At 45.3% G+C, this 23,295-nt stretch overlaps 1 protein-coding gene across 3 annotated transcripts; it reads right to left on the reverse strand.

The window, feature by feature from the left end:
* Positions 1–1,535: 1,535 nt before the first annotated feature.
* On the reverse strand, positions 1,536–22,502 carry ZNF518B (zinc finger protein 518B). Of its 3 annotated transcripts, XM_067735520.1 has the most exons (3): positions 18,721–18,822; positions 5,422–8,272; positions 1,536–5,322 (listed from the first exon to the last, which is right to left on the reverse strand). In XM_067735520.1, the coding sequence occupies exons 2-3, from the start codon at positions 8,095–8,097 to the stop codon at positions 4,852–4,854; spliced, it is 3,147 nt and encodes a 1,048-aa protein (XP_067591621.1). In that variant the 5' UTR covers positions 8,098–8,272; positions 18,721–18,822; the 3' UTR covers positions 1,536–4,851. The 3 variants fall into 3 exon arrangements, with proteins under 3 accessions (XP_067591621.1, XP_067591620.1, XP_067591618.1); XM_067735519.1 differs by lacking the exon at positions 18,721–18,822 and adding an exon at positions 22,383–22,502 and having other exon boundaries at positions 1,536–8,272; XM_067735517.1 differs by having other exon boundaries at positions 1,536–8,272.
* Between the last annotated feature and the right edge of the window lie 793 nt (positions 22,503–23,295).

Raw genomic sequence — 23,295 nt, forward strand, 5'->3', positions numbered from 1 at the left:
TTCCCTGAATTTCTAATTTAATTAAAAAAACTGAGGCAGTGTAAATTCTTTCCACTGAACACAACTTAAGTGTTTTGGTAGGACTACATCTCATTTTAACTGAAAATTTAGCATCAGAATTGAAAAATGCTTTGTTTAAAATATATACCGGATTTCTGAAGACTTTAAAAAAGTGTGTATATAGAATATATATATATATTATATACACACTCTGTTTTTAGAGAAAATATCAATAGATTTTATGTTGAGATTGAAAAATGCTTAAATAGTATTTTAGATGTATTGGGTCAAATAAAACATTTGATCTCATCTGCTCTTTTTACTCTTTTATGTGGCTAGTAGGAAGTCAAGATTACATATATGGATATTATTTCTCTTGGACAGCACTGCTCTAAGACTAACTCCAAATACGGTGTCTCATCCCAATGAATATGCCTGATACACGTTGGAACCTCAGGAAAGCAACGCATGCTGAGCCTCACCTGTGGCAAGAAAAGGCTCTATATATTGTAAAGCAAAGAGCTTTACAGATACCCTTTGTATCAGCTTTACTGATACAAAGGGTATCAGTGCTTCCTGCCAAAACACGGTCCTATCCATTACTTTACTCATCTTCATGTAAACCTGGTGAATCAGGTGTTGTTAACCTTTCCGAGCTTAAGTTTTCTTAACGATAAAAGGTGGATTAGTGACTGCTATTTCCCAGCTCTTTGGCCTTGAAGTCAGTTTCTGCCCCTCCCCTATTCTAGTCACACCATAGCCAGCCCTGAAGTCCAGGCCGATACAAATCCCCCTTCAGGCTTCTGCTGCCTTCTCTGATTGCTACTCCCCTAAATAACCAGCCAAAGGTGACAAGTTGTTAGACTAGATCTATAGGATTAGAGGATGACTCATCTCAACTCAGATATTAAATAAGCCAAATTGGTGAATTTCAGCAATTCCTATCATCTCCTCTTTATCTTTTCCTTAGGGTTTGCCAATACTCAACTGAAGTCTAAGGCTCTTCTTTTTTGGACTCCTTGGGTGCTGGGAATGAGATGAGGGACTGAATGCCCCTCTCCAAATATCCTCATACTCTTTCTTCTGAAGTATGTGTAGAATCAGATTTAAACAATCAATGGTATTTGGATAGATGGCATTAGCCATGCAATTACACTCAAATGGCCCAGCAGGCTCACTGACTACTTGGAAACTCTTCCACCCAAGCCCCACTTAGTTGAGAGGCTACACATGGAAGGCAGGACCCACACACATTCTCTGATGACATGACCATGGCATGAAAATCGCCACTGCTGCCCAAACCAGCATCTCATCTCTTGTGAATGTAAGCCAAAGCAAAACAAAGTTACCTGGCCTAATTTCAGGGTATGCTTAGTTAACCAGCAGTGCATCAAATTCAAAATATACCTTTATGGAATTCAAAGCGCCTGTATTATGTAGAATGATGCCTTTATGTGGTTCAGAAATATATCACACAAGACAGGCTGTGTAATTAATAGCCAACTTGCTTAACATTTGAAATGAAAGAACAGAGAAAATTTTATAGTTGCTTTATTTAACAAAATTTATGCCAACTTCTCTATCTATATACATACGTGTTTCAAAATCAGAGCAGCAGACACACAAACTGTTAATGCAGGACTTTTTAATAATGCTTAAAACATGTTATGCAATGTTTTGTTTTCTGCTCATACTGACGTTAACAGATTCAAAAGTTTTTCCAAAGGCTGAGTGGCATCACGTCTTCATTTTCTGGGGTGGCTTAAGAAAGAGGGATGGAACTTTTGAGGGTTAATACATTGTGTTCAGTTTAGCTTAACCAAGAGCACTTGGCCCATGAGTGGGGCTCACAAAGTGTTTTGGACTGGGGATAAAAACTTGAGTAAAACAGAATCTATTTTGAGTATACTTTTTTAAAAAAAATTCACTGTCATATCATAAATATAACAATGTTGTCTCATTTCTTATCCCCCAAAGAAAACCTATTTTAAAAAATAAGTTAGAAATGATTTTAGTAGTAAGTACTATGAGTAACATTTACTGAGACCCTTCAAAATCAAGGTAAGAAAGAGTAGACAAACACTCAACACAGTTCTGCCCCACCTTCTCCAATTTTGTTCGTTTCATGACATTAAGCTACATGTTAACAAGCTATTTTCTAAAGTTCTTTATATAGGGAAGACAGCCATTTTTTGCTTTCTCGTTTTTTTTTTTATGACTTCCAGGAGCCCTCTGAATTCCTTACAAAGTACTGTAGTTCTGGAAATCTCAAAAAGCCTAGCTACATATTCTACTCACAAAATTTTCCTCTGTACAAGTACATAAGCTGAGTTTTAGGTAATACTTGAAAAACAGTTGATGCTGCAAAGTGTAAATGTTTCATGTTGACACTTAACACTCTGACCTGATTCATGGTTATCTTTCCTGAAAGGTCATGGTCTAGCCTTTCAGGAAAGATGCTACTGAGCAGTGAGGTATAGAAGGAGAAAAATAATAAAGCACAGCCTTTTCTTCACCTCTCAACACCTTAAGAGCCTTCTTTCATGATGGGGGCTGGGGTGGGGAGTGAATAACAGATCTACGCATGGATAAAACTTAAGAATGCTCTCCTTTATGTACTGAAGCGGTACACACAATCCAGTTCCCAAAAAGCACCATCTAGAAATGCACCGGGACTAAATACTGTACTGCAATGATCCACCGGGGTTTCTACTCCCATTTGTTCATATAAATCAGACCCATCACTTACTGTGCTTTCATTTTCTAAAAATGAGATCAGACCATTATAAAAATGTACTTCCAAAATAAATTATTTCTAGAATATAAAATGTTTTATATTTTTCCAGCCCACGTAACTTCATTATAAAATAGGAAATCAGAAAATTAGCTACTGCAAGTTTTCATATGGTAAAAAATATATGTGTACACATATATATATACACATATAAAAAACCCAAGTTTTAAATTTCAATAAAAACTAACCAATTAATCAACTTAATGATCATGTATTAAACTATACACAAGCCACGTTGAATATCTGTAATGAGAACCAACTACAAAGAATTACAATCTGATGTATCAGAGGATAATCTAAGGCTTTCCCACGTGGAAAGAAAAATCAGGAAGTCTCTTAACTGACTACCCAACACAACAGAAATCTCACTCACGCCTTTCTCAGATGTAACAGCCCCCAGTTTCATTCGCTGCCCTCAATTCCCTAAGGAAGGAGTCTTTAAAAGGGAGGAAAACACGTGAGTTGGGGCTGCTCTGTAGCTGTGCTGTGTGTGCTCTGCGTTATGGTCGGTTCCCCGCTGGGTGGGCAAGGGAGGCCTAGAACCCAGCCTGAGCTGCTTTTGTCAAGCCATCCATCTGCCCAAGCAGCCGCAACGGTGCAGAGGGTGGGCTTTTTTCTAGTGCACAGGAAGGTGCTGTGGAGACCAGCACCAGTCCTGACTCCTGCTGGCGGAGGGGTAGCTGGAGTGTTCTCGGAGCTGCTTCCCAGGGAAGGTGAGCAACAGGGAAAGCCTGACTGCGGCTGAGATAAATTAGAAGCAGGTTGGTAGCACTGATGAAAACCAGGGACAGTGTTCCTATAAGCTTAACAGAGGTGGTGGGAGGTGTTCATTTTGTTGATTCTTGCCTGTTTTTAGTATTTTCATCAGGGAAAACCTTAAGGGGCCTCAAGCAAGGGAAAGGGACAGGTGAGCAGGGAAGCTATCTCATTTCACAGGAGGGCCTGTTCAGAAAACCCACCAAGGGAGAGCAGGATAAGACCTGGCAGGGGTGGGGAACAGTGTCTGTGATCCACTGGTGATGAAGGAAGAAAGAAAACAGTGTGCAAGTTCCACCCGTGGTCTGCGATGAGTTCCCAAATGAAAACTGATAGTCTCATTAAAGCTACAACTTTCGTCACAATCCTATCTATCTATCTTGATTTGTCTCCCCAAACTTTATCTCTGTTGAAAGATGCCTGTTCATTCACATTTTAAATTGATGACTTACTTGACTTTTGTGAGAGTGGTAAGGGCAAACAGGAGATAATTTTAGATATTCTCCCTCTGTGACCCTTTCTTCTCCTTTTTTTTCCCCCAAAAGGCACATTCCCTCCCCAGCTGTCATAAATCAAGGTATTTAAAAATAAAGCAAAAGCCTGAAAATGTTCCTTTCTTCCCCTAACAACACCTGCTGTTGTAGTAAATTCAGGCCAACCTTTGGAATTATTCTTTAAAAGGGTCAACAAAAGCCCAACTCTCTGTGCTACAGAGAACACTTAGCAACACTGCAGAGTGGGTGAGGGATTTAAAAGAAGGGCCACTTTTCTATAACCAAACTTAAGATAACTAACAAAGTAGAAAATATACTTTCCATTATGTACCAAATATTCAGGAGATGAGTTAATGCAAAAAAAAAAATAAGTGGATGTGTACACCAAGACCTGGGTTTAATTCTTCAGTAGCATTTTGTTATATAAAGAGCATGTGTAAAACATTCTAAACTTGCCCCTCCGAATGGATTAAAATGATTTTTATCTATGCAGAAAAAGGTTGCTGACCAAAGGGAAGTCTCAGATCCCACTGAAAATCTGTTCAAAGTTTCCCTTCGCCCCAGACAAATGCACACACGTGAATCTGTGTGCACTTCCTCGGGGGCCACAGACACCTTCTGATATCCAGTCACCAGGCTCAGACGCCAGGCTCTCCACATTCCCAGGAAGACCTGAAGACTGAACCAACCTCCCATCCCTGCAGTCTGTATTATCCTAGAGTCAGGGAGGGACACAAAACCAAGCAAACCAAACCAGAATCAATTAAAGGTAAGAAAAACAATTTTCTTCCAAGAGCAATTTTTCACTTATTTGCCCTTGGAAGAAAGAACATCCCAATCTCTAGTTGCTTCTATTAAATGCCGTTGGCCATGACTCATCCACTCTTCCTGGTCTTCGTAGAGCCGTCCACAAAACCAGCACTTAAATATACACTGTGATGAGTCATCGGGCAAGGAATCCACCACCTGGTAGTTGTTTTTATGAACTTTTTTAAGTTTCATTTTCAACATCATTTGCCTTTTTATCTGATTGGCTTCCTCCACATTCTGGTAGGTCAGCCGGACATGATGCCGCCTGATGCCTAACTGACACCTAGTCCTCTCTGATAGGACCACTTTGAGGACGTTGCCTTTGTACTTGTTTATTACCTTCATCACATTGGATACTTCTGGTGAGTCGACATCAGGATGGTTTAACACGATGACAGGCTGGTTCCGACGGGGGCATTTGATCAACTGGTCTGGTTTAGCTGCTATCAGTCGAAGTTGTCTTGCAACCTGAAAAATGGAAGGATCCTTGAAACAGCGGCTGGGATCAGCCTGAATTTTGCTTTTCTTCTTGGATGAGTTGACTTGTTTGGTTTTATTTTTACTTACAGGAAGACTTCTGGAAAACAGTTTCCCTTGCTTACTTATTTCACTGCTTCCTTGCTGTCCATGCAGGAGTCCAGTTTTTTTAACCATGGTGCTACAATTTGCACTCTCTTTTCTTGATTTAGCCCAAAGAGATAGATCATGATTCTGGGACATGTCTACTGGCCCACTTTCACTTGTCGAAGACTGTAAGTCCAAGTCTGTCTGTTTCACTGGGCAGAAGGGAATGGGTTTTATTAACTGTGTCTCACTGCAGGGGATGCTGACAGGTGCTTCACATGTAGCCTCTATAACGTGGGAATTCTCAGAGGAATTAAGAACCCTCAGCACAGCCCCCTTCGGGATCAATACTGGAGGAGCCAAATGTGGCTTCCTGGCTACTCCGCTTTCGGTTTTCCCACTGCTGCCTTCTACAAGGTGCGGATATATCTGCTGATGAGTAAGCTGTCCATTAATACCAACGTCATCCTGAGGTTTCGGGAGAGTACCTGCAGAATAGCCAGTGCTGGTAAATGACACGTTAATTTCCTGAATACCTTCAGAGGCAGCTTTCGAAGTGGCCTTAGATGCCTTCCCTACAGAACGACGATGTGCATTACTTGCAGCCAAAGATGAAGGCTTGCCACAGGATTCAATTAACTGGGCTATCTTTCTGCGCAAGAGTTCAATTGACTTTATTTTGGACGTTGAACTATTCCACTTAACGCCCTCAGGGACGTTTTCAGATCCAGAGCTCAGAGAAAACACTGATGAGATGACTGGGCCTTCGAAGGAGTCATTAGCCTTCACAGAATTCTTTAAATCCAAAGGTTTATCCCCAGACTGTTGAGGTCTGATTCCATCTTCTCCCGTTACATTTATGTGTAAATACTCACTTTTATGTTGAGAGGAAATCTGGCCAGTATTTGAAACTGCCTTGTGTTCCTGTGTCTGGTTATCTTTCAGCTTCCTATTAGGGGGAACCATTTTTACAGGAAAACTGATCTCATTTCTAGATTCCACGTCCTTTTTACTTAGGTGCAGTGAGTCCTTTTCTCCAGAGAAGGAAATGGTTGCAGGCGATGCAGCAAGAGGAAATAACTGCTGTGAGTCACTGTGTAAATTTCTTCTATCTTCAGTAAAAGAAAAGGCAGCTTTATATGGAAAAGAGTTTGACGTAGTTCCAAGACCACTTAAAATACCATTTTTTATTAGAGATGATGGAGAATGACCTTTTAAGGCAATGGAAGGAAGAGCAGTTCTTTGTGGATATGTATAACCTTTTTTCTGCAAACCCTCAACTCTATCAGGGTTGAGAAAGGATCCTCCACCACTGCACATGCTAGAATTTGAGGTGAAAAAGTCATAAGACCTTACCCACTTCACGTTTTTAAGTTGTTTCTGAACTGATGATTGAAGATTATTGATGCCTGCAAGTTTTCCAACATTCCCTTCGATCATCAGTGACTTTGTTTGTTCTGCAGAAGCCATTTTTTCCTGTTCGCCTGAATCTTTCTCTTTAGTCACATGTTCAGAATTACCTCCATCACCCCCACCAGCGGCAAGGCAATTACTTTCTTCCAGAGGAAACAGTTTCAGCACAAGCTGCTGTGTTCCATTGACAACCTTCACATCTATCAACTGGGCTAAACAGTTTGCAGGGATGATTAGTTCCGCTGGTGCCACAACCGTTAATGGCATTCCCGGCTGAACAGGCTCTTTTGCAGGGGATAACACTTCCACCTCCACACTTTTGTTCTCAAACAGGTTGACTTCACTGGGCTCTGACATCGTCACTTTATTTGGAATGCACACGACATCTTTTTGGTACTCCTTTGATTCAGGTAATAACATTATGTTGTGCATTCTGTCTTTATTTGAATGGAGGGAGAACGCTGAAAGCTGATCTGACAAGTTATTTTGAAACGCAGTCCTTGGACTGGAAGCTTTTAAAAGCTCTGGGTTTTGCTTGGAGGCACTGATTCTTTTTGGCTCCAGCTTGGCAATGGTTTTGGGCAGCCGTTTTCCACCAGCCTTCTCGTGGACTCTCTTCCTGTGTTTGACAATGTAGTCATTTCTAATAGCACCATAGTCACAATACTCACATTGATAAGGGAAAATGCCTGTGTGTTTCACCAAGTGCCTCTGAAACTCCCCTTTAGTGTAGGAAATGTAGCTGCAGTGAGAACAAATGAATTTAATCTCTTCATGTTGAAGCGTGTGCTTTTTGTACTGCAGAGGGTCCTTCGTGGAAAATCGACATTTATCACAATAGTATTTGCCTGGCTTAAAGTTCCTTACCCTAAATTTGTTATTGACAGAACTTGAGATGGTTTCTGGTTTATTTCCTATGTGAGTAGCACTGTGATTATTCACAAAATGGAAATGGGGAGGGGCCACACCTAGGCTGCATTTGAAGCAAACATATTTGTCCTCCTTTTGGCTTTGGCCAGTATCCTTTTTCAGATCCTGAAGCGGAATCTTGTACACACTTCTACACTTTACGCATGTAGCAACGGTCATCGTGGCAGCCTCTGCCTCAGAGACTTGATACAAAAGAGTCTGAGCTTCTTGTCTATCTGGGCGAGTCGCTCGATTAGCATTAGGCTGTTTGGGCGACATGGTCAAGGAACTGTGTCCGTCATCCACTTGTGTAGTCCATAACTGCTGTCCACTATCCTTCATCTTCTTCATTTGCATTTCTAAAAAGAGGCCACTGAAATCCAGAAAGACATGATAAAACTCTTAGGAAGCATCCTTCAGTATACTTTGTAGCTGGCTTCCCAGGAACGTATTATCTTTTTTCACAAACCACCAGAGTAGGTCATGATCCCAAGATATGACTGTTTGCAATTCTCTGATATTCCAGGCAACACTAAAGGGGAAAAAATGATATCACAAAGCATCATTAATACATGAACTTAAGGTTTAGCTAACGTATTTCCAAATTTACCCTAATATTTCAGTGATCTTGGGGATTTTATGCTAAATCTTGACCTACTATCTTGAAACACAGTGATACACAGTACAACAGAACTGGCAAATAACCAGCCTAAACTGAAAACATTTTCAAACTCCGCCCCTCTAAAAGTCATTACTTTAGGCCAACCATAAACATAGATATACTGGGGTAATCATGGCAGTCATTCAGAATAGCCTTTGCTGAGTGAGTTATTTTTAAGGGTCACTGAGAGCATTCTAGCAACTTCACAGGTATAATTTCATAACAGCCTCACTAAAACCTTAGGAGGCTGGCATTTTAGTTTCTAAACACACAAGTTAACCAGTGGTAGAGCCAGGGTTCCCGCTCAGGTGTCCATTTGTTTCTATGTTATGGGGTGGATCCCAACTCTCTCTCTCATGTGCCCCATTTGCTTTCACAAGTGGTAAGAAGACAATACTATCCTGACAATACTAGGTAGACAAATACTTATTCCTTCAACATCTTACTGAGCATCTATCAGGTGTCAGGCACTGTTCTAGGTGCTACAGGGCAGTGACCAGAAGCAAATCCGTCCCTCCCCTCACAATGGTACAGAGAGGGAAGACAAATTGTATATTTATTTGGCAGATGGTGGCAAGTGACTGGGGAAAACAAACCATAAAGCCAGGCAAGGGGGACAGGGTGTAACTATGTGATGAAGTTGTAGGGCTGGGGCGTGGAGAGTCAGGAAGGGCCTCAAGAGAAGCTGATGTTGGAGCAGAGACCTCGGGGCAGCCTGGGAGGAGGGCGTTTCAAGCTGAGGGAGGGGGAAGCTCTGTGGGAAGTGGGCCTGGAGCACTTGAGTAACTGCAAGGAGGCTGAGGCTGGGGGGCAATAAGCAAGAAAGGGCGGAGGGTACTGGTCAGGGGAAGATCTATGGTGCAGCATCATAAGGATGTGGCTTCTCCCCACGTGAGGAGGAGAGACTGGAGCAGCAACAGAACATGACATGATCTGATCTATATTCCAGCCACCGCCTCCGGCGGCTACAGGGACCGGAGTCTCAGAGGGTGAAACCATGGCAGCAAGGACACAGGGGAGGGAGGAAGGCGGGCTGGAATGCAGCTCCTGTTTTCTAGAGCCAATACCACAATATGTGTAATGCAGTGATTTGTACATAAAAATAGGTAATTATCTGTAACTATGTATTCTTTTTTCAGAATACACAGAACTAAACAAAAACCATTCCAGTTTGGGACCTGCTAAAAGCCTTTCTTTTATGACCTTAAAAAAACCACTTTCAACCTGTTGAGCCTCAGTTTTTTCATCTGGCAATAAGAATTACGGATACTTATCCAACCTCTTCCACAGTCCTGCCATGACAGCTAAAACGCTAAAGAATACAAGACAACACTTTTAAAATTTTAAAACACTTCCCTGAATGTCAAGAGGCGCAGAGAGGCCTCAGTAAGTGCTTGTTCAACGATGGGCAGCGATACGAATGGGAATTAGCAGCTTCCTTCTGGCACCCTGCTAACAGGCCAAGAGCTGTACAAAGTAAGTCTGAAAGGCTGACCTGGGGGAGCAGAAGGTCTTGCTGTGGGGTGGAGAGAAACAATTATTGCGTATCCAGATCTAGCATACAACCTGCCTTTAAAAACATTTTTGGAAAGCACCGTAAGAACGTACCACATTGATGACAATCTTTATTTTCTTCTGCAGTAGTATCTTTTTCTGTTTTGCTTTTGCAAAAGACAGTTGCCTCCTTTCAAAAACAACTCCCAGCATGCAATCACAAACACCTAGGGACACAATCAGACTTGCCCCACCCCAAGTGTGTATGTAATACACACCAAGTGGGCAGAGGCCTGTGGGGTTGCAAGGTGCAAACCTATCCCCTCAATGTTCAAACACACACCTATGCAGGGGGACTGTGCACAGGACAGGACATGTGGATGCCTCAAACTGCAAACTGACAGGCATGGGCAAAGACAAGGACGGTCATTTTCCTCTGTACTCCTGGTACATATACAGCAGGCAGAGCTTTCAAATGAGTCACTGGGAGAAGCTGACGCACTTCACTTTCTGGATTTGTAAACTGGCTTTAGTGAAAGGAGACAGAAGTGATACCCAGAACTTCTGCACTAATGAAGTGACCTCAAGCCAGCCACCCATTTGTATCTGCTCACTCATCTGTGCTCACATAGATGAATGCTTAGCCCTGAAGTTGCAGACTTTTTATCATCTAAAAATGCTACTATTGTCAACATGTTCAAGTTGGCATCTCCGTCCTGCTAAAATAGAAGAAGCAATGGCTGCAACCAGAGCCTAAGAAAACCACTGGCCCAAGGAATGCAGAGGCTGAAAAGAAGCTTTAAGGGGATCTGGTCCAGTGGTTCCTGAATCTGGAGGAGCTGCAGAATCAGAGCTAAAATAGACATTCTTGGGCTTCATCCCAAAGCTCATGAATCTAAATCTTAGTGGGAGAGGGAAGGAGAAGAGACATTTATGGTTTGTAAAAGGACTCCATATGATTCTGATGAGAAGCCAGCATCAGAAATCACTGGTTGAAACTTCCAGCAACATTTCAATCCTTTAAAACATCTTCATCAGTTGGTCATGCAGTTGATGCTCTAACACTACCATGAGCCAAACTCCTTGTCTCTTCGGGCAGCTAATTTTATTTTCACATAGTTGTTACTGGCCAGAATTTACCCTTAAATAAAACTGAAACCAACCTTCTTGTAACTTCCTTATATCCTGACCTTGGAGCTACAAACAACTTAATCCCTGATAGACCAGTCATTAATCTGCTCCTTTCCTGTCTCAATTCTGTTCACAAGAGGTGCGTACCAGCCGATATGTACACATCTGATCTACCAGCCTCATAATCCTGAGGGAGAAGAAGAGAAGAGGAAGAAGAAGAAGAGAAAAGAAGGAAGAGAAGAAGAGGTAAGAAGGGAAAGAGGGAGGGAGGGAAAAAGAAAAGAGGGGGAGGAAAGAAAAGAAAGTAACTTACTTGCCTGGTACAACCTGCTTACCAGCTCTTTTAAAAAAAAAATCACAAAAGGCAGTTTTGCCATTTTCTCTCCAAATCCTTTTAAAACTTGGAGGTGTCATTCCTCCTGGAACTGAAGACTTGCAATCTCAGACTGAACGATAAAATCACATACCTTAGCAAGAAGAGGAGAGCATCCTGCTGCAGGAGAACTCTCTCTAGAGAACTAACCAAGCCCGCTTGGTGCCTCGGTAATGTAGAAGCCTCCTGGTGGTGCTTCTGCAAAACCATCTCAGCAGTTATTTTGAATTAGGAATCCACAGAAACAAGTGTCAATATGAAGCATGAGGCTGTGATTAGCAAATGCAGTTTAACAGGGAGGCAAGACACTAGGCCATGACCCAATTACGTCACCTGTTTGAAAGTGCCTTCTTGGCTTTTAAACCATTCTCAAAATAACGCATGTTTCTACCTTGGTACTTCCCTCCGTCCAGGTGACAAAGATGTCAGGCTTCTTCAAAACAAGCAGACAAAGGTCTCTTTGGCCACTGCAACATGTGGAGCTAGTTGTGGGTGAAAAAGATCTCAGATGTAGCACCCCAAGACAGCGGTAAATGGACGCAGTGGCACATAAGAACTCAGATGGCTTTGATGTTGGCATTTACACTTGGACACACCTGAGTAAATGGGCTCCCAAGACCTTGTTCCCTCCATACACCTTTCTCTCCCTGGTTCACATTCATGTACAACCACCTGTGAAGCTGGGTCCTCTTGGCAGATTACTGTCCAGTGGACTGATGACCAAGGATTACATGAAACACTGTAGATAAAGGGCCGTGTGTGTGCGAGGTGCTGGGGGCACTAATCAATCAGGATTAACACCAGTGTCGGTGATCACCTACCTTCCACACTCACAACACCTGTTACAAAACCTCTGCATCTGACCTCCTAGAACTAGAGACGTACATTTTTTAAAGTTCATTTAGGAAGGTTCTCGAAAACACAGAAAATACTTAATATTATTAACTCTGGACACAATAATAAAATAGCTACTTAATGTTAAGTTGTCTGCTTTTAAACAGCAAAAAGTGAGCTTTTTAACGCAGAATTATCTCCAGCATCAGACAAAGGCGGCTTCCACACACAGAGAGGAGGGGCACAATGTGTGACAAATGTGCTTCCTCTAGACTGAGTCTTGTCTTTTCTGGGGAAAAAGCCTAAGGGCAGCATCCACTACTGGTGGGTTTTCCTTCTGCCTCTGAGCTTACCTGACCTGGTTTCTTAAAAATTTATCATGGGGACAGATGGAGAAGAACAGTTTGTTAGAAACCAGTGACGTTTAGGGCTATAAATATCATGAAGGTTGTGTAAGTTTTTATTAAAAAGGAAGCATTTGACTTCTAAATACCGAAAACATCAAGTGCTCAACAGAATCAGAAGAGCAGTAAGCAGGAAAATAGTGTTTAAAGCTACAGATTGCGGAGTCAGATTACAGGGTTTCGGATCCCAGTCCCATTGCCTTCTAGATGTCTGACCTGGAGCAAACCGTCTGAATCCTCACCTGTAAACCAGACAATAACAGCACCTACCTCACAAGGTTGTCGTGAGGATTAAATGGGACAGTGTGACTATAAGTGCTTATATAAGTTACTTACACATAAAACTATTAAGAGTATTCTTCTCCCTTTTTTATGAAGAAAATAGAAGAAATAATGCCTATCACATAATTAGTCCAAGGGGCTAAAATACAGGCTTCTTTGCTGCCTGGGAATTGCTTTTTCTGGAATACACAGTGAATCTCATTTTATAATTTTAATTATAGTTGCTTGGCTGTACAGTCTAAAAGATAATTTACCTCTAGGCCAAACCATCCACCTTGCCTTAGTGGCAAAGGGGCCAACAGGTGATTATAATCACCATGGAAAAGATGCTTTAACTACAAGAGTGCTCATTACAACTTAGGTTTACATATAATCTACTGATAGTTACCGAATGACCTTTTCCTCTCCAAGCCCAGTTGAACTGTGAATTACCCCTGTAGCAAATGAATGTGTCCCCACACCAGATGTTAATGAGAAAAGTTTAAAAAAAGTGGCTGGACAATTGAATCATGTGCATGCTACATGGATCATCACATCCAGCTTTTGTTCATGAGAGATGCCCAGCAAACTCAGCAAATTTTAGTTGACTGACTGTATCTTTTGGACATTGAAGCAAATTTAGGAATCTCTTCCAGAAATCTTTGCATTGTGGCTTCTACCATATCCACGGCTAGGGCAGGAATGTATAGCTGCTCCACCCATGAGGAGCAGAGGGAAAATGGAGTTGGCAGGTTTGTCGTTTAAACTCTGATTCTGCCCCTTATTTGCTGGGTCCTTAAGCAAGTGATTTCTCTCTACTTATCGTCAGGAAAGGAAATAGGCTTTAATATCATCAAACTTAGAGGGTAATCAGGAGAAGCAAACTAGGATCATGCATGCAAAGCCCTCAGTCTGGTGGCACATGCACTCCAAAATTCTCTCTGCTCCTTTTGTCTATTTAGCCACAGATAGCAAAGGCTAGTCTAACTAACGTTTCCTAGTAACCAAAATTTTAAAACATTCTACCCCTAAATGACCATTAGCATGTAAACGAGTGATACCTGATCAGTGAAACAATGCAACATTAGGTATGTAAACTGCCAACGTTTCTCCAGTTAAGTTAGTATTTAAGAAGAAACGGTTGCCTCACTCAGCGAGAACTTTTCCAGACAATTACAAAGAATCAGAATTGAACTGAATGGTAAATAGATCTAAACAATGAAAAACATCAATGAAGTATTTTCTTTTTGCTAATCTATCTTGCACTTGAAATGACTGAACTGAAAACTGATGGCCGTCTTGATGGCAAAAAATACTTCCAAATGTTGCTGACAAATGTACACCTTTGAGATCTTAGATTTCCTTCTGAAACCAAGTGTAATGCTTGCAGCACACAAAGAGGCAAGAAGGCTGAACAAGAGCCCCTGTTCTGATTCCTCAGCTTTCCAGATGAAAAGTGCAATAGAGTGAAAAGAGCAATCACCTTGGGGTCTCAGGAGCAAGGTTTGAAACCAACGTTTTTGACTTAGAAGCCGTGTCATTCTGGACTCAACCTCTTTGAGCCTGAGTTTCCTCACTTGTAAAATGGGAATAATGCCTGATTTACATGGCTGATGTGAGGAAATGGTATAATGCAGCTAGCAGGTGGCCTTATGCTCGGCAGGCAAACTACATGTTTTGACAACAAATAAGTCAACATTTTTCTGTTTAAGATTCCTTCCAATGTAGAAGAGTCCAGTAATCCCAGAGAAGCAGAATCTTAGTTTAACAAACGAGCCTAATGAGATAAAGGTCTCTCTGGCTGAGTGCTCTGGCTGGAGGTGAGGATCTTCTCTCCCACCCTCCAGTCTACAAAGGGAGTTACCTTGGGACTGAATGACACTTCTGAGCACGTGAACTGGAACTACACCAGAGAACAAAGGAAGTTATTATTATAGCTTTTTTTAAATAGTTTAAATAAGAGACAACATTTCTAAAGAAAGAACATGACTAGTGCTAGAGTTTTTAAAGTCTAAAACTTACAGTTCTATACATGGAAAAAAATTTAAGAGGCAAATATGCTCTTGTTAGCATTTTTGAAAAAAGGTAAAAACAAGGTAGTACTACAAAAGCAATATTACAAAATTCTATGTTATTAAACACACCTAGTAACTTCAGGCCTCTAAAGGTGATAAAAATGAAGGACAAATGTGTCTTTGTACTACCCCCCCCCACTTTTGCCTTAAAATCAAAATTTTGTAGAAGAAATGGAGCAAGAGTTTAATAAAAACTATAATTAAACAAAGAAGAATTGAGATAATTCTAAATCAGTGATTCTTAACCTTGGCTGAATTAAGGTAATCAACTTGTCATAATATGTTCAGGATGTTAAACTTATTTAAAGAGGTCCCTATGATGTTTAGTCACCCTCCTGCACAGAGAATTTACCTGGGGAGCTTTAAAAATAATGATGCCTGGGCCCCACTGTGTTGGGTGGAAGGCTTTGGGAGTTTTAAAAGCTTCCCAGGTGGTTCTAATGTGCAGCCAAGGTTGAGAATCACTACCGGACATTACAGGTAGAGAGGAGCATATGGGGGAATGGCCAGGGCCATTATCAGCACTCCCATGCAATCTTTTATATACCAATCCAATCCACCCTTGGATGCCTGGAGGGGAGGCAAGGCCACTGCCTTGAACTGTAATGGTGTGAGCAGGCAGGGAGACTCTGGCTCCTACCCTTGCTTATTAGCCATTTGACCTTGGAAACATCATCACTGATGCTGTCTGTGGAGTGTGTAAGGGCAGTAACCACTCTGCAGATTCTTGGAAACTGAAATGCGCCTGGCATGGTGTGAGTACAATGGGCATGAGCCAGGGCTGTTTACCCGACACCCGCCGCAGGCTGCTGTCTCTAAGGAGTGTGATCAGGAGATGGAGAGAGGGGAACGGGTGGTTTCAGTAAAGTGGTAAATGCTACACTAGTGACCTGATCGGGATGCTCTCAGTGGCTGGCTGTGTTGCCAATCCTGGAGCACCGTGGCCCAAGTCAGGTGGAAGGGGTGTGTGAGAAGGCAGATTCATACATTACATCCATTACTCCTCAAAGTACCAATTACCTCCAATTACCTGCTTCTTGTAAGATCTGGAGATACTGTGGCTTTTCTGAGGTCATGGAGTTGGTCAGCTGGCATCTAGACTAAATTCTGTGTTTTCTGCTACCCTGCTGTGTGAGGGCTGTGAACTGCAGTCATAGTTGGGCACTGTTCTTACTGCCTGCCCGGAGCCACTGAGCTGCTGACTGAGTCAAAAGCACGGAGAGTCCCATGGGCTCTTCCTTCTCTTCTCAGGCACCGAGTCCCAGCCGGTGTCAACCTCAGGCCCTGGCATAGGCTTCTACGCTCAGAACCCTGGGAGGCAGCAAGGCAGCGCACAAAGGGCCTTGCAAGAGAAGCCAGACACTTGGGTTTAAGTGTTGGGCCCGTGTAGCCTTGGTTTCTTCATGCACTTTTCTAGAAAATAAGGGGAATGAGCCCCCAAAGTGCTTCTCAAGCAAGGGAGCTTAAAAGAAAAGGGAAGAAAGGCTTCCCAGGACTCAGGTGAATGAATGAATCAGATTGTCCTTTTGCTGGGGTGGGCTCAGGGCCTGTGCCTTAAATTCTTCGCAGGTGATTCTGATGCCTCCCCACTCCCCACCCTATGATGAGGATGTCTCCATCTGGGGGGCTCTAGCCACTTTCACTCCCAGGATGGAACATGGAGATTGTAGCTGGCCAAGTCTGAATATGTGAACAAAGAAAATGCAGTCTATGCCCGGCAGCTTGAGAACAATCAAGACTGAGAAACATCACCGGTGAGGACCCTGTTTATCACAGTCAACAGCACAGGGCTTGGTCACACAAGGCACTCAATGAGCACTGGCTGAATGGAGTCAATGAATGAAAGAAACATCAGCCTTCCTGGCGACAATAACAATGTTCTTTGTTCTTTTTTTTCCTCTTAAACTGGTCCAGATCCCCTTCCTTTAAAGCAAATAGACCAGTAGACAGATGTGTGTTTTTTAATTACTATTACTGGATTTTTAAAAATCAGGGAGGAGGCCCAATAAATAAAATAATGCCCTCCTTTGTCTGTTTTCACAACGCACCTTACAATGAATGTTTAACAGCACAACAAAACTGGATACCTACAAAAGTGTTATTTTACAAGGCTATGTTAGATCCAAGATTAAGAAAGAAAAAAAATTAAAAAATGCATCCTAGGTTAAAGATAACATCGATATAACTTAAAAAAGCCAAACATTTGTATTCTACCTAAATAGACTATATTGGGATATTGGTTTTTAAATCGCCAATTGCTGGGCCAGTATCTCCTGCTCATCAGGGGTTGGAATGAACTTTGCATACCTGACTCAGACAGAGATAAAGAAATACATTCTGATTCTCTCTGCTCTTTTATAGGAAGTACTGCCTGCTCCTGGAGACCACGGTTTTCTCACTCTTGGTGACTTCAATTCTAAGCTTAAGGGATAATGTTTAAGGGATCCAACACAACAGTTGAGCTGTGTAGACGTTTGTTTTTAATCAGGACACAGTGCTCAGTATTTCACTTTCTAATTTTTCATGTTAGGTTGATCAACTGTTCATTATCCCAGTTTTTAAAATCAAGCGTATTTTCACAGGATACACGGAATAACCAACATATATAGAGAAATTTAAGTGTTTTCTTTCATTCTCTCCTTTGGCTTTCCCTTTCCGATTTAGGCATTTTCATTCTTTTGCACCCTGCGTGGTTTCCTGGCCTCAAACTGCCCAAGGACCCCAAGGCAACAAGATAAAAGGGCAGCTGAGATGGGGGAGATCCCACAAAGAGTGACATCAGCATTTAGAACCAAGTCACACCTTCATCTTTATCCTCCCTTTACACCCTCACCAGCAAAAGATGGACAAGCCCATCCCCGGGCACATGCCCCAAAACTCCCAAGGAAAGACAATGCCAGTCTGGTTTTCAAGTTTATTGTTGGCACACACACCGACGGTACACGTTATCCAAGGCCGTCCACGTCTCACAGCGCGGCTGCTAGGAAGGGAAGGCGCGGATACAGTGGGTTTACAGCCTCGTCCCCAGGGGTCGTCCGGGCCCCTTCCAGGGATCGCAGGGGTTTCTTCTAACCACTGAAAACCGGACCACGTCAACGCTGACCTCCTAGGCCCTCAGGAGGCTTTAAAAATGGCCTCCTGACGACACTTCCTGCTCGGAGCCGACCGGTAGGAACTCTCCCAAGAGATGCATCATTTAAAACGCTGGGGGCGGGCGGAGGAGGCCGGGCTCGGCGGCTCCACACCGGCCGTCCCGCAGCCCGGACGCCGCCGCCAAGGGTCGGGACCCGGCGCATTCGGGGCGAGCCTACAGGGTCGCGGCCGCGGCACAAAGGCAGTCGAGCGGGGGTCGCCGGCTGCGCACCCGCCGCCACCCCCGGACCCCGAGGTCCGTACTCCCTGTCCCCGGCCCGGCGAGAGCCCCCTGCCGGGCGTCCCCTCCCCCCACCCCCGGCCCGGGGCCCCCTCCCCTCCCCTCCAGGCCGCCGCCCTCTCTTCCGCACCCAGCCCGGGGCCCGCTGCCGAGACCCGTCTGCCCCGGGGCCTCCTGCCAAGACGCCGGCCGGCGGCTCGGGCACGCGGGGCCGAGTCCCGCACCACCCGGCCCCGGCTGCCTGCCCGGCGCGGCCTCGTCCTGTCCTTGCCCCGCACGGCCCCGCGCCACCCCTCCGCACCCCGGCCCCGCCCGGCCCCGCCTGCCCCGCGCACGCGGACCCGGCACCCTAGTCCTCCCACTCAGCCACTCACCGAGCCGGGTCCGGGTCCCGGGAAGGGGCGTCTACACCGCCGGCCGCAGGCCACCGCTGCCGCCTCCGCGGCCGCCCGCTGTAGGTCCCTACTCGGGGGGCGGAGCCTGGCGGCGCCGCGCGTGCGCAGTGTGCGTGCAGAGGCTCGGCTGGAGCGCAGCTGGCGCCCGAGGTCCCTAAAGCTGCGCCCGCCCTCACCAGGTTTCAGCGCGGCGCGGAGCCCAAGACCCAGCCGAGCCCTGGTCCTGGACTCAGAGCTCGCCCGAACGGGTCCACATCCACTGCGCACAATGTCCATGCTTGGCCTGGATGTCCGCAAGCTCCGGGGCCTCCCTGCAAAAGAACTGATTCCGCTTCCATTGTTGGCCCCGCAGAGCGGTGGTGGGCCCCTGCTGTGTGCCCGCGCTGGGTCCAAGCGGAGGGGGTCTTTGCTCCCTGCCCTTGTGGAGCTTAAAGTCCAGGAGCAGAAAAGGAGCTCAGATCTCCAGCGTCCAAATTCTTTCTCTTTTGAAAGCAGCAGTGAACGAAATGACCTTGAAGACTCAGGTTCGAATCCCAACTCTCCTGACTCCTTTACAAGCCTGCGCGACCTTGGGCGAGGAAGTCCTCTGACCTCTCGAAGTCTCAATATTTTCACTTTTAAAGGTGGGGGAAGATCAGACCTGAAGCCCAGAGCCTTATTTACCACGTAGGTTGTTTCGAGGGTCAGACGAGACAGTGATTGTGGGAGAACCTGGAGATGGAGTGAGCTTACGTAATGCCACCATTTTCTCTTGCTTCTTGGACTCTAGTACCGTGTGTGGGGGGAACCACTCCCCCCTGCTCACTTTCGACCTTCCAGAAGGAAAATATACCTAGAATAGACCCCTCCCTAAGGAAAGAAGTGGACCGCATTGCTAGAGTCCCCCTACTCAGTGACTCGGATGCCGCTCCCTACAAAATGCAATTTCTTCCTATTAAGAATAGATTATGGCAGAGGAGAGAAGTTTCTTCAGGAAAAACAGCCAAAAGTTTACTTCAAGGCTCCGGAAGGAGCAAGGCTGGTTTCCAACACCTTCCTGTCGGAGGCCAGAGGTCAGGGTGCATGGACATGGGCCAGATGCAGGAAGGAGATGCAGAGCTGGGACAGTTTTTCAACACGGAGAAGTGGAGTTCAGGATGACAGTGCCAGCCACAGGACCAGCAGTGGACAAAAATGCCCACCACTGAAATAACAAGAGCTGGGCAGAGAGAATGACAACCCAGGGATGGAACACCGACACCAGGTCTAACCCCTGTGCTATGCTGCCGTAGTCATTGCTGATAAGGGCGCTTCCTGGTTCTCTATCTCCTAGGGCTCAGAGAAGCTAGTGGAGCTCTTCTCGGAAAATTACATTTATGTCCAGTTCATAACAGAGAGAATGGAGCAGAGAGTTCAAAGTCACCCTCAAGAGTGCGGTGGGTTGGGGAAGGGCATTGAGAATCTAAAATGGCCACTGCCTGAAAATCTCTGATGGCAAAATGAGCCAAATCAGAAAAACTGTTAACTTTAAGCATTAGAAAAATTTTTCTTGAAATTTAGCCCAAATCATTGCCTCTCCGTGTAACATACACTCATGCATTACAGTTCTGCCCTCTTGAGTCACATAGAACTGACAAAAGAGTACCTCTGGGTCTCCTGGAAATGCCTCTGGAGTTAGAGCTGGTTATACATTTCGAGCACACACAAGTTGTGAGCTTGCTCCCTAACCTGGCTGAACCTCAGTTTCTCCCGTAAAATTCAGTGAAGAATAGGACCTACCTCACAAGCAATTGTCAGCATTAAACAGCAGAAAGTAGGTCCAGGCTTAGCATAGTTCTGACAGATTTATATTTCTCAGGAGCCCAATCAGTGAGGTACAATGCTTTGTGGCGGGTCTGGAAATGGGGTGTTTACAGCCTGGAAAAGGGCCAAGCAGGGAGGGATAGAAGCCACTCCTGTAGAAACCCTTGAAGTTGTAGTGTTTTCCCCTAAAAGTCTTTTGATGCAGGAGAGTTCACCCAGAAATGTTATTTCTGGACGGTCAGCCAGTGCACGTTTCCTATACTTAGGGCTACCCTTCCTGTCTTCTTCCCCATCCTCCAGCTTAGTTTGCCTAAATCCCTTTTCAGTGTTCCATGGATCACCCTCTGTTATAGGTTGGGTTATATCCCCTCAAAAGATATTAAAGCCCAGTGAATGGAAATGGGAATTCACACCTGTGAATGCAACCTGATTTGGAAATAGGATCTTCGCAGAGGTAGTTAAGGTGACATCATTAGGTGGGCCCTAATCCTATAAGATTGGTATCCTTAAAAGAAGAGAAGAGATTCAGAGGAGAAGGTAATATGAAAACAGAGACACACAGGGAGAAAAGGGCCAGGTGAAGACAAGCCAAGATTGGGGTTATGCTGCCACAAGCTAATGAATGTCTAAGGCTATCAGACCTGAAAAAAAAAAACCAAGAAAGCATCTTCCATATAGATTGCAGAAGGACCCCGGCCCTGCAGACTGCTAGCCTCCAGAACTGTGATACAATAAATTTGTTTGTTATAGCAGTCCTAAGAAACTAATACAAGCTCCCAGATATGATTGCCTAACATATAGGAGAGAGGAGGGAAGACATGTGAACAAGACCAGGCATTGAGTGTAAGGGCTGGCAGCTTACTTATTCATTCAACAAACATTTGTTGAGTGCCTATTTAGTGCAGGTGCAGGCTACATCTGAGGATAGAGTAAGGAAAAAGATAAGGCTCTGCTTTCTGGGAGCATTCATTTTGTTGGGGGCTGTAGATCTCAAACAGTTAATGGAATATATAATTAATATTAGGGAGTGCTAGAGGCCGGCGGGGGTGAAATAAAACTGGGTGGGGTGACGTGGAAGGGAGTGCAAAGCAAGAGAGAGGATGGTATGAAACGCTCAATGAAAGAGGCTCTGAAATTGAACTCTAAGCCATGAGTAGGGCCCAGCACAGGAGGATGGAAAAGAGCTTTACACACAGGGAAGAGCATGGGCAAAGACCCTGAGATGGGCACAGGCTGGGGGTGTTTGAGAAAGAAGGAAGGGCGGTGTAGATTTAGATCATCCTAGGCGCTTACAAACCCTGGGATCTTAGGGAGCCATTAACTCAGATTCTGCCAGTGTCTCAGAGAAAGGTACCTGACCCCATTTTGCCTTGGAAAGGGCCAGGTCTCTAACAGCCGGGTCAGGAACTTCGTGCTAGTGTTTGAGGAGGAGGGGTGAAGACAAAGACATGTAAATTCCAGGCACATAAAGGCCATGAATAAACAGGAGACCCAAGGAAGCGGCTTTTTTGTTTTTGAACATTTTGAAATATTTCAAAAATGTCTAGTAAGTTTGAGCCTTAGTTTTAGTTTGTTCATCTGTTAAAGTGGGACAAAGCCCTCCTTGCCCAAAGTCTCCAAGCACAAATACCCAAATTCAGCTATCCTCCCAGTCCTGGGGCGCAGGGAGTGGAGGCTGCCGAGTCGAATCCCGGTCCCATTACTCATCTGTAACAGCTGTGTGGCATTGGGCAACTTACTGCGGGTCTCTGAGACGCTTTTCTCAACTGTAAGGGAGTAACTGGGGCAACCATTGATGGAGGTTGTCGGGGCGGAGGGCGCCTGGGGTTAGGCTCAGATCCCAGCCGCCTCGTGCCTACCTGTGGCGCTGCCTCCTTTCCCAGCGCTGCCGGCTCCCACGGCCTTCGCCGCCGCCTCCGGAGCCGCGGTAGACCGCGGTGGGTTAGGCCAGGAGCTGCGAGCAGCGCAACGGTCATGCGCGGTCGGTAGAGCCTTGGAAGGCCGCCGGGACGTCGCCCCCGCCCCGCCCCGCCCCGCCCAGCCCGCCAGCGCCCCGTGCTGCAGTACTGCCGGCGGCCTGTGGAGTCGCTGCTCTGTGGCTCCGCATGTGTAGAGCTCTACCCCGCGCCGGCGCTCGGGCGACCTAGCGCTCTGCAGGCCGTCGGGGAGGTAGCCCGGGCGCCTCCGGACCGCGGACCGCCTTCCCCCCTGACCCCACTCCTGAGAGAATCGCGCTGTGCTGCTTTGCTTTTGTTTCTTTAGTGTCGCGGGAGTAGGAGAGTCAGCGTCGGGGGCTGGACGAGATCTCCGAGGACTCGATGTAGCGCTAGGCGCCGGCCCTAGTGAGGCCTCCCTTGAGTTCTCCCGACAGAGGTTTGCAGCAATCGCAACGTTTGCATTTAAACAAATGCAAATGTCGCCCTGGAAGATCCAGAATGCCTCGGGGTTAAAGGCATTCCTGATGAGCCCTCCACCCCCCACATTTTGTTAGACTTACAAATAAATAAGTGTGCGCCGCCGCCTCTGGGCCGTAAGTCCCACCAGGACACGCGTGCCGGGTGTTTTGCAGGTTGTTGAGGCACCGGGATAAAGCACAGTGCCAGGCACAAAACAGGCCCGTCTTCCAACACGAAGCTGGGTGGAGTCGTCAGCGTCCCCGGCCTAGATCAGCCCTAGGCAAAGCAAGGTGCAGAGGCGGGCTGGTCCCTAGGGGAGGGGATGGGTACAGAAAGGGAGGGGGGCGGGCAGGTGAGAAACGTTCAGAGCAATCGG

Source organism: Pseudorca crassidens, chromosome 4, assembly GCF_039906515.1.
Source record: "Pseudorca crassidens isolate mPseCra1 chromosome 4, mPseCra1.hap1, whole genome shotgun sequence".
NCBI classification, from domain to species: Eukaryota; Metazoa; Chordata; class Mammalia; order Artiodactyla; family Delphinidae; genus Pseudorca; species Pseudorca crassidens.